An 11,942-nucleotide genomic window follows, 5' to 3' on the forward strand; every position below is an offset into this window, starting at 1 on the left:
AGTCCGGAGGCCATTAGTTCAAATCATGCCCTACTAAATGTTTTTTGTTCAACCCCCCCCCTCCCCCCCCCCAAAAAAAAAAAAGATAAATCTTATGCATTTCTATGTTTCATTTGCTCAAATTTTAAGGAACTGAATTTTAATTTGGAGGAGGAACGTGGCACACCCCAGGGCCATGCTACTTGCTGGATGCTACTTGCTGGATGCTTACTGCTGAGACATCTGGGTCTGAATCAACATGCTGACTTTTTTCATTCTGCCGTCATCAACACAGTCATACAAAACAAAGTGAGTTCTGATTCTTTGTTGCCTTCTGTTTTCCCTATAAGAACAAATAGTGAATGGCCTGACGTTTCGACCCTAGCAGAGTCTTTCTCGAATGCTAAAACCCATCTTTTCCTCCTATACCTACAAACAAATATAGATACTTATATTGAAAAATGTTGTGTGGAAACTATGCGACACACATAGATCCCATTAGTTGCTTAGTAGAGGATATTCATCAGACCATGTTGAAAGAAACATCAGACTCAATGTCTGCATTGAAATGGGTTGTCTCTGTCCCTAGTTCACTGCTCTTCCCTCCTCCACCCTGTTTCCTGTCCTTTCCCAATCAACCCTACTCTCTCATCTATTCTTCACATGTTTCTTGTTGTATCCAAACCTTATGTCAGTCATCTTCATTCAGGACCAGTGCTTTAGTTGCCATTAATAATAATAATAATTTCAATATCAAGGTTTTGGGTGATCCTTGAGAAAAGTGAAACGTTATAACTTATTTATAACACCCCTTACAAGTATTCTGCCTGCTCATTGGTTTAGAGCACGTCACATGACATGTCTTAGTTTTGCTAGACGACGGTCGTGTGATAGTGCATCGGTTTGCCGTGCGCTAGTCGGAAGACTAGCACACGGCGTGCAGTACCCAGACGTCCTTTGCGTATACGAGGATGATAAATTAATAGTCTGTAACCATTTCGGATAGCACAACACTGTACATTCAGCACAGTAAAAGTTTTTGCAATCTGTATTCGCTTCGTTCGTTGATTGCAGCATTCAGGTCTGTAACTTAATAATAGTAGTACAGTATTTTGAAATGTTTGGGGTGTTATTAAACAAATATTGACTGCTTTTACTCGTGCAATGGTTAGAACTATGACTCCCTCGGTGATCCCTGTAGCGTTCTATTTTCCCGAGGCGAAAATAGAACGCTCCGGGGATCACCTCGGGAGTCATAGTTTTAACCATAGCACTCGAAGCAGTCAATATTTGTATAATAGTGTACATTTTAGGTATTTGACGTTTTATCAATCAGTGATCCGCAGGCATTTATCCTAGCTTCAGTGGTTTACACATAACAAATGCTCAAAGCTTAGAAAATTGTGACACTTTAGTTTGCATTGCCTTATTCAATTAGCTGTAACTGTAATTTATTTTTTTTGTTTACTTGTGGCAAACATGATCTTGTTTATTACTAGGGAAACAAACCAAATGTGATTTTGCTTTTGTAGAACTGTCAGATATGTGCTCCACAGTACACTGAATAAGACTTGAAGAGAATTTCTCAAATTACACTATTAATTTATTAAATAAAACATTCGGCTACTTACATACAAAACCTCCAATATCAATTTAGCCTCAAGCTTGTGGTCAGTACTCCAGTAGTTTTATCCCTTGTACTGCATCTCTTTGGAACTCCTTGCCTGGTGCATGTGTCCCTTCATCCTATGATCTGCCATCTTTTAAGAAGAATATCAATTCCTACCTTCAGCTCCACTGAGTTCCTGCATTTCTATGTTTTCTTCTTTTTAGCCCTTTACCTAGAGTGGCTTTTAGCCTTGTTTTAGGAGAACTTGCATACAAAAGTAAAAATTAAATAAATAAAATAATTGCAAATCAAATTAACACTTTCAAGTGGTCGAAAAAAAAAGAAGAGATTTCCTTCTTCGTACATGCAGAAATAGTCGCATCAGGAATTGTGAGGAAAAACCTAACCACTTCCTGACAAAAAGCAACAATGAATTATTATGTGTATTTCTGTGTCCTCAGTTTCACTTCAAAACAAAAATTAAACCAAAATCACTCCCATCAATACTACCATGTAGGATGTACTCCACCACCAACTTAAGCTTACTTTACACTCTCAAGGATTCACCTCATAATAGTCACCAATTTGAGAGGTTTCACACTACACTTAGCTCTTGAAAATAAGTTACAGCATGGATACTCCTCGGACTACTCTTTGTTAAAGCTTCTTCCTTTGTAGTTCTAGCACATCAATATTAGGGACTTTTCGTTTTCGACGACGGATGGTTCTGCGACGGGTAAGATGACATTTGGCGTCATCTGCGCATGCGTCGGCTTTGAGGACGGTCGTCCCTCAATTTCTACGACAGTACTTTGGATGAATCTTCGTTGTGCTGAAAACGACAACGTTTAGCTGAACAACCGTCGCAGAACCATCCGTCGTCGAAAACGAAAAGTCCCTAATGTCACTGCTGAACCAGCGGTTCCCGGACGACCTTTAGCGTGGCAAGTTCACACTCCAAATACAGGTGGCAAGTTCACACTCCAAATCCAAATTCATTAGCCAAACTTATGCAATAATTTAGGCTACATAAACAAATAATACACTTCATTACACAGTAATCGCATATCTTTGAAATTACACTTAACTTTACAAGGGAGATAATTTTCCACCAAAAATCCACCAACACTTCCAAGTAATAAATTGCAAAATGACTTCGTAAGATTTGTAATTTAAACTGCATGGGTTTTTATAATGAAAGACTTCTTGAATAAATGAATTGATTTTAAAGAAATTACTCACGATTGTAGATGTATCCCCAACCTGTCTTCCTTTCCAAAGTGGCAGAAAGAGGCTAAAATCTTACAACATCTGATAACATGATTAAGCTTACAAAGCTAGCACAGCAAAATTTCAGGTAGGTTTTCAAATATATTGTTTTTTAAACTGTGGCTCAAAAAAACAACAGCAACCCCACAGCAAAAAAACAGGGTGTGTGCATCCAGTACTAGCTCTCAGGAGGACTGCGTTCATATCCCACCAAACTCAATTGATCTACCCCCTATTGCCATCTCATTAGCATACACTGTATTCCCCTACCACACATCACACCAGCACAAATCTCTTTCTTATTCAAACTTACATTGAATATGCAATGAAGTTACTGGACCCTAAACCCAAGACCATACAAATCTGGGTGCATGCTATGGGGGGTAGAGTAATTGAGTTTGGTGGGATGTGAACACAGTCCTTCATGATTGTACATAACCCATGTCTATTGTGTAGTACCGCGCCCAGATTTGTATGGTCTCAGGTTTAGGGTCCAGTAACTCATTGCATATTCAAAGTAAGTTTGAATAAGAAAGAGATTTGTGCTGGTGTGATGTGTGGTAGGGGAATACAGTATATGCTAATGGTGCCAATAGGGGGTAGCACAATTGAGTTTGATGGGATGTGAACACAGTCCTTTTGGGGGTATGATAATGGTAGCAATGGGGGGTAGAGCAATTGGGTTTGGTGGGATGTGAACACAGTCCTTTTGGGGTATGCTAATGGTAGCAATAGGGGGTAGAGCAATTGGGTTTGGTGGGATGTGAACACAGTCCTTTTGGGGGTATGCTAATGGTAGCAATAGGGGGTAGAGCAATTGGGTTTGGTGGGATGTGAACACTGAGAGCTTGTGCTGGATGCACACACCCTGTTTTTTGTTGTGCAGTTGTATGATTGTTGGAGACCACAGTTTTTCAAAGAAATATATTGGAAAACCAACCTGAGATTTTGCTGTGCTAGCTTTGAAAGCTTAATCATTTTATCAGCTGTTGTAGGCTTTTAGCCCTTTTTGCCAGCTTGGAAAGGAAGACAGGTTGGAGGATACATCTACAATCGTCAGTAATTTCTCTAAAATCGATTTGTTCAAGAAGTCTTTCATTATAAAGCACATGTAGTTAAAATTAAAAATCTTAGAAAACTGTTACAAATTTAAAAAGTCATTTTGCAATTTATTACTTGGAAGTTTGGTGGATTTTTGGTGGTAAATTATCTCCATTGTGAAGTTATTAAGTGTAATTTCCAAGATATGCGATTATTGTGTATTGAAGTGTATTAAAGCCATTGGACCCTTTCGGTAAACAGTGTTGCCCAAGGCCCACACTTTGTGTACCACAACTTCTATATCAAATAACAAACCTGTGAAAATTTAGGCTCAATTGGTCATCGGAGTCGAGAGAAAACAACGGAAAAACCCACCCTTGTTTCCGCGCATTTCGCCGTGTCATGACGTGTTTAAAATAAATCCGTAATTCTCGTTAACGAGAATTTATATTGTTTTGCTGTTTTCTCAAAAAGTAAAGCATTTCATGGAATAATATTTCAAGAGGCGTCTTTCACCATTGCCTTCTGCAAACCCTGTAAGTTATTTGTAAATCTGTGAACTTTTATTTTTTTCTGAATCGAAAGGGTCCAATGGCTTTAAGTGTTTTGAAGCCTAAATTCTGGCATAAAACCATAAGTTTGGCTAATGAATGTTTCTGATGGCCTGTATTTGGAGTGTGTGTGTTTTTTCTTTCGTTATTATCTCGCAATCCGGACGACCAATTGAGCTCAAATTTTCACAATGTTGTTATTTTATGCATGTTGAGATACACCAAGTGAGAAAACTGGTCTTTGACAATTACCGATAGTGTCCAGTGCCTTCAATTATGATAGTACTTTAAATGGATCTCAGGCAACTTTTACATTTAAATTTGTTAAAGTGATTGTCTGGATAACTTTCTGTATGGTGCCACCACTTTTTCACTCATTTTTACAAAAAGGGATATCTCATTGAGGTAAATTAGATACTACCGGTATATTATTTCATATCGAATGAAAAAGTGGTGGCGCCATATGAAAACTTTTCCGATTGTCTATATATTTTCTTTTAGTTTTAGATAACAAACATGAAGGAAAACAATAATGTTTTAAAGGGAAGGTTCATGTTTGGTAATCACTCTTAAAAAATAATGGCAACAAAAACTTTTTGTTAGAAGCTTCCCACAGCTTTTGATAGTACAAAGCATTTGAGAAACATTTCACTTCGAAGTAATATGGTTATTTCAAAATGTATTTTAGTTTTTATGCCCTAATATTTGAATCTTAGCAGTAACGCTTCTTGATCAGATAGTGTATTCCTATTAGGGATCAATATCTTCCTGCTTGGAAGTTTTCACTTGTTAATTGTATACATCTCTACTTTTCAAAATGTCCACAGATTTACATTAAACTTACAGGGTTTGAAGATAATGATGGAAAGCTTCTCTTCAAATGTTACTAACTGAAATTCTGTAGTTTTTGTGAAATGAGTAAATAATTGTTGTCTCAGTGAGACAAAAATTATTTTAGCTTGTAAAAACTTATTCCAGTTATGATATTTTACGAAATCATACCTTAACTGGTTAATATGTTTTTACATGTTAAAACTGTGAAAAAAATTATTTTTGTGACATTGTTTTACTCATTTCGCAAAAACTACAGCACCTTGGTAAGTAATATTTTAAGGGAGGCTTTCTACTAACATTATCTTCAAACTGTAAGTTTAAAGGCAGTGAACACTATTGGTAATTACTCCAAATAATTATTGGCATTAAACCTTTCTTGATTACGAGTAATGGAAAGAGGTTGATAGTATAAAGCAATGTGAGAAACTGCTCCCTCTGAAGTGCCATAGTTTTCGAGAAAGAAGTAATTTTCCACGAATTTGATTTCGAGACCTCAGATTTAGAGCTTGAGGTCTCAAAATCAACCATCTAAACGTACACAACTTCGTGTGATAAGAGTGTATTCTTCTTTCATTATTATCTCACAATTTTGATGACCGATTGAGCTCAAATTTTCACAGGTTAGTTATTTTATGCATATGTTGAGATACACCAACTGTGAAGACTAGTCTTTGACAATTACCAATAGTGTCCACTGCCTTAAATGTAAATCTGTGGACATTGTGTTTTGAGTTGGAAACAAGTACTTTTAGACCCTTTAAAACAGTTAAATGGTTCCAAAAACCAAATGTATTCTTTGCCTTTAACTGCTCCTTCTAAAGCATATATTACATCGCCCATTTGTGATTTTGCAGATCTTTATTGGCAGTCATGGTCAAGCTGTACTACAAGATGACTTTGCTTCCTCCATGCAACGAGACAGTAATGAGATTACATCAGTACATGATCAGAACTGGCTCCTGTCTCCTGGGGGAGTTATGGAACAGGTAAGTTGCAATGTTATTCTAAAGCCTTGTTCTATGAGCAAGTCCGAGTGTGCTCCACGGATAACTAGAGGTTGACTATTTTCGTTACCCGTGAAACACACTAACACAGCAGCAAATTTTTCTGCTACAGTAAAGGCACAAAAATGTGCTTGCCTTTTGGCAGCGCTATGAAATTGGGCCCTGGTGTTTCTGACCAGCAGATCCAAGGGCCCAATTCCATGGCTCTGCTTACCGCCAAATTCTGCGCTTATCATCACTATTCTCCGCTTAAATTCTGCACTAGCTGTGTAAGCATAGAATGCGTAGTAATGTGGAATACACACGTGCACAAGCCAAAATTCCCGCTAACCTGTAAAATATGCTTGGCATAATCACAGAATTCCCTGCTTCCGTAAAGGCTGATATTTGCTTACGGTAAGCAAAGCCATAAAATTGGGCCCATCAGAGCTTGAGAAGCCCCTGCTCTTGACCACAACGTGCCACAGTGCATAATAATGATGCTTTAACGAGTTTCTTTCTCTCAATATCAGGTTGTAGTTGGATGTCAAGATACGTCGCTTTCCTCTATCACAGACTACCCAATTCATTTAGAATACAACACGGATCCCGCCATGCCTCACTGGACTCTCCTAAAACCCAGCTGTCTGCCTGATGATGGGGACCAGTAGATGTAATCCCAGAGTGTACGACGGAGGAAGCGTCTTCTCTTCTAATCAGCATGGTGTGTGGAAGAGATCCTCTACCACTGCAAACAGTTCCAAGGTATGTTGATGTTGATTCTCTAGCCCTCATCTCTATCTCGGGTTCCAAAGCTTAGTGCCAGAATCTGCGCAAGAGGAGTGAAGTTTGCAGGGCACTGCTATTGCCACCCTGAGCTTCCAGCCAGCAAGCTTGTCCTCTAGGAGCCTAAGCAAGGTAACACAAACAGTTTGGACGGATTTTCAGCATTTTCTTGTGACTCTTATGATTGATTTTCTTTGCAGGTTTATTATTTATATATGTGACCAGCTCTGACAAAAATCATGAGAAACATGCACGAGAAAATTGTGAATGAAATCTGTCAATGTACATGTACCGCCGGATGCGACGCGGGTGATGTAGCTATATAGCCCACGGGGTGCGTTGCACCCTGCACTGACGGAACGCCTCGCATTTCAAGTTGGAAATAACAATGCATATTGCTCTAATATTTCAGGTAAAAATTGTCAAATTTATTGTTGAAATTGTCTACACATTATAATTAAACTTATCATTGTTTTTTTTGTACATTTTGGTCCTACTGTGGGTCCGACTACGCCGGGGTTAAAAATCACTGCTTCATTTCGTAAAAAAATATTATTTTAATGAGTGTGTGAGACTACGCGTTGTTAAAAATTAATTTTTTCTGGTGTTTATGTTTTTTCAAAACTGGTCGTAAAATTTAGCGTCAAGGTCATCGTAAATTCCACATTATTTCGGACAGGAAGGTTGTACGATCATGATTTTTAGTTTATTTAAAATGTTCAGTTTTGCTTGTTTGGATTATTATGATCAACCCAAAAATGAAATTTACTCGACATACTTTATTTCGTCAGAGCGGGTCACATATTTTGGGTCACATCAATGTTGTTTGCATTCTTTATAATATTTAGAATACTGGATGCAAGACTTGCAAAGATTTGTTTTCGTTCGGTTGTAAAACTGAAAGAATGAAATATATTTTGTTACCGTACCTTGTTTGTAATTTTAGCAATACTTGATATATGCTTCTTTTTTAATCTCTTTTTCTCATACATTTTCTGTGAAGTTTCTATACTTTCTGTACAGTAGCTTGTTTTAAACTCCTAACTGTTTTTATTCAACTATACTTTCTTGAATGTTGTAAACTTTCATTGAAATTTACTTTCAAATCGGTTAATGCTGTGATTTGGAACTTATTAATTAACGATTTATTAAACAATTGAACGATGGTAACTTGAACAAAAATTCCACACCAATGTTTGTTTCCCCCCCCCCCCTTCATTTCCCATTTATTGCCTCTTTTCTTCTCTAAATCATCTCTCTGATCCCCCTGTTTCCCCAGTCTATCTTTTATCCCTTCCTTTTTGTGTATTATTCTTGTATTGGCCATTTAGTGTAATTAAAGTAATCTAATGATTGCGACTCGTTCTTATTTTTGAGGTTTATCTTTATTTATCGTTCAAATTTTAATATAGGCCTATGTGTAGTGTTTTCTTATATTTAATGTTTTTTTAAATGTGTGAAACACGGTAATGATTTGCATGCTGGCATGATGAATACATAATAAAATTGATTTGAATTGATATTTCAGTGACCTGATGTTCGTCCTGCAAATCGGCAGCACCACCATTGATAACCCAAGCTGTTCTGTCAACCTCACATCCCCACACACCAAGAACAAGGCCATCCTCCTACAATACACAGTCAATAACGGCATCGACTGGCACCTGATTGAATCACATGACCCAGTGGACTACCAGCGGGCACAGAGATTGTCCTACAGCCTGCCTACGAGGGCCAAGGGTAGAGCTGTCAGGTTCCGTTGGTGGCAGCCTCAGCACGATGGGCCAGAAAACGACCAATGGGCGATCGATAACATACAACTCGTTATGTAAGTTTTCCCCAACTAATTGGTCGAAACTTTTTTTGTTGTCAACTGAATGCAGATTGTGATAATTTATATGTTTTACAAATCACTAACTTGTAGGAGACACAAGAGTCTATCGCATAATGATGATCGTCCAATAAGCCCTAAAATAAACCTTGTATATGACTTGATGACCAAACTCAATGATTAGTGCATGCTCTGTGTAAAAGAAAAGCTGTGAAAGTTTAAGATCATTGGTATTGGTGTGTACCCTAAACCGGTTTACAACATGGGTTGTTGCTGGTTGGTGCTCTAAAGCCTCAGACAGCATCAGTGACTTCAGCTTGTTACTTAAAAAGTACACTACATGTGGATTTTGTTTTGATTGAATGTAGGATACCTTAGACTAAACGAAAGGACCATTTTTCATGTGTTAATGTAAGATTGTCTTCTTTTTTTTCGTTTTCTTTTTTTCTGCTGGCTGATTGCTAAACACAAAATGCCGTTATGTAACTCAGAATGTTACTGGTCGGTGCATGTTGACATTCAATTTGTGGCCTTTTTGGTGTTTTACAAATTCATCCCTGATTATTTTACCCAATAATTTGAGAGTAGACGTCTATAAAATAATATTGTCTTTTTTTCTTTTTGTGTTCAGGTTACGAAGCCATATGTTAAACCGCTACCACCAGTGAAGGGCTAACGAGAGTTTGATATTAATCAACACATTACCAACTGGTTTGCAATCTCGGGCCTCATGACTTGCCGGTGTCTCCAAGATTTAACATTATACCGTTTTAAGAAACACCTTTTTTGGTTAATGAAAAGATTGAACAACAATTCATTATTACTCATGATATTAGAATTGCAAGAGGCTTTAAAGGCAGTGGACACTATTGGTAAATACTCAACATATTTATTAGCATCAAACCTTACTTGGTAATGAGTAATGGGGAGCTATATAGGATTTGAGGCATTGCATGGCGAGGTATCAATATATATTTGGTTTGCGGTAACACCATGTGTGTATCTACTTGCCAGGTAGAGTTTGTTTTAAGGAACTGTCTTTATCTCCTACCGCAGAGTAGATTCATCGGATGTTCGAGAGACTTCTCAGTTCTAAAAAGAACTGTCCTGCTTTTTAACTATTACCGAGGTGTATGGTATAGAACATAGGCTGGGACTACTACTTTAGTTATAGGATCGTAATTACTTGTACTACTGCAGAGTCAGTTTGTAAATTGGTCTCAACGTCCCAGTGATGCTCCTGGCGCTGTAACATACAGTATTTCCTGCCAGATGTGGGACTACGTTTGGATTATGAGACCTAATTCTGATAGCACCATGTAATGCTTTACAAGGTGCTGTGGCGCAATTTGCGGTCGATTTGACCAGGAACACCAGGGCGAACCCCTTCTCTTTTCGATAAGTGCACTGGGTTCTTTTACATGCATTACATAACTCATGGGACCAAATGCTTAACATCCCATCTGATTCAATGGTTTAATTTTTTGTTATTTTATGTTGTTACCTTTTAGGATGTTTTCTTAAATATTTCATTTGTATTACTATTGTGTTCTATACCACATTTTCTAGATTTGTCTCAACTGAGGTTTACGTTTTAATATTTTTTAGTTTATATTATTTTTATGCTATTGTTTATATTTTAGCGCCATTTTAGCGCCATGAGCACTTCTGTGGATTTGTGCGCTTTATAAGTTTTCATTATAATTATTATTATTATTATTATTATTATTATTATTATTATTATTATTATTATTATTATTATTATTATTATTATTATTATTATTATTATTATTATTATTATTATTATTATTATTATTATTATTATTATTATTATTATTATTATTATTATTATTATTATTATTATTATTATTATTATTATTATTATTATTATTATTATTATTATTATTATTATTATTATTATTATTATTATTATTATTATTATTATTATTATTATTATTATTATTATTATTATTATTATTATTATTATTATTATTATTATTATTATTATTATCTTAAGCACAGTGGTAGAATAAAGAAAGACAGTTCTCTAAGAACAAACTCCCCCTGGCAAGTAGATACACACATGGTGTCACCGCAGCTGTTGATAGTATAAAACATTGTGAGAAACGGCTTCCTCTGAAGTTACGTAGTTTTCGAGAAAGAAGTAACTTTTCGCAAATTTGATTTTGAGACCTCAGATTTCGAATTTTAGGACGTTTTACAATTTTATACTCTTAGGCAAAAAAACCACAAAAAACAGTTGATTGCCCCGCCCGCATCCTTTTGGGGCGCCGTATGCTTTTTTCTTTTCTTTTTCATCCTTTTTAACACGCTATGCTCTCGGACATGTGTAACTGTCTGTTTCATAAAACAAAATTAGTGAATGCCTACCAGATACCAGCAAATCTTTTTAGTGTAATAATCAGACCCTGTTAACACGGGTCCTCATGCAACCAGATATAAAATAAGTTTGCGGTGTTTCAAACTGAACAATTTTTGGCCTGTTGAATTTGAAATACTAAGCGGCCATCTTAGAAAAAATAGTAAATAGTAAACAACAAGGCCCTCATCCTCCTCTTTTTTGAAAAATCCGGACGATCAACTGTGTGTTTTTTTATTTGGCCTTATACATTTAGAAAAAAATCAAATTAAACTTAACCATACCATATAATTAGTTACTAATTGTTGTCTTGTTATTTAGCAATGGTGACCTAATAATAATACTAGTAACAATAATCGTTTTTTTATACAGCACTTCAAACTTTTTGTCTCAAAGCGTGTCTTATTACCCCTATAAACCATCTCAGGTCCTTCGGGTTACAGCCTGTGCTGCCAAATATGTAGCCCACTATTAAGCTAAATCAATCACAAGAAACATCTTTGCCCTCACACAGGTACCCATTTACCCATTTATCCAGGGTGGAGAGGATTTAAAACTGCATCATTTTACAAAATATCAAGTTATGTCTCAAATTTGACCAGAGCTTGTTGCAAGAACCAACACGGAATGTAACTACTCTCTATCTAGCGCGCTGATTCGTCAAGACCAAGGGGTGTGT

At 36.6% G+C, this 11,942-nt stretch overlaps 1 protein-coding gene across 2 annotated transcripts; it reads left to right on the top strand.

The window, feature by feature from the left end:
• Positions 1–201: 201 nt before the first annotated feature.
• On the top strand, positions 202–9,772 carry LOC117305723 (reelin-like). Of its 2 annotated transcripts, none has more exons than XM_033790598.1 (5): positions 202–288; positions 6,138–6,269; positions 6,800–7,031; positions 8,581–8,880; positions 9,515–9,772. In XM_033790598.1, the coding sequence occupies exons 3-5, from the start codon at positions 6,988–6,990 to the stop codon at positions 9,549–9,551; spliced, it is 381 nt and encodes a 126-aa protein (XP_033646489.1). In that variant the 5' UTR covers positions 202–288; positions 6,138–6,269; positions 6,800–6,987; the 3' UTR covers positions 9,552–9,772. The 2 variants fall into 2 exon arrangements, with proteins under 2 accessions (XP_033646489.1, XP_033646490.1); XM_033790599.1 differs by lacking the exon at positions 202–288 and adding an exon at positions 3,893–3,912.
• The last annotated feature ends 2,170 nt before the right edge of the window (positions 9,773–11,942 follow it).

This window comes from Asterias rubens, unplaced genomic scaffold (genome assembly GCF_902459465.1).
Source record: "Asterias rubens unplaced genomic scaffold, eAstRub1.3, whole genome shotgun sequence".
Classification (NCBI taxonomy): Eukaryota; Metazoa; Echinodermata; class Asteroidea; order Forcipulatida; family Asteriidae; genus Asterias; species Asterias rubens.

Excerpts from the sequence above, each read along its gene's own strand:
- LOC117305723 (XM_033790598.1), top strand. The coding sequence starts at position 6,988 with ATGGTGTGTGGAAGAGATCCTCTACCACTGCAAACAGTTCCAAG. Across the intron at positions 7,032-8,580 it reads CCACTGCAAACAGTTCCAAG|TGACCTGATGTTCGTCCTGC; the intron begins GTATGTTGATGT and ends TTGATATTTCAG. Across the intron at positions 8,881-9,514 it reads GATAACATACAACTCGTTAT|GTTACGAAGCCATATGTTAA; the intron begins GTAAGTTTTCCC and ends TTTTGTGTTCAG.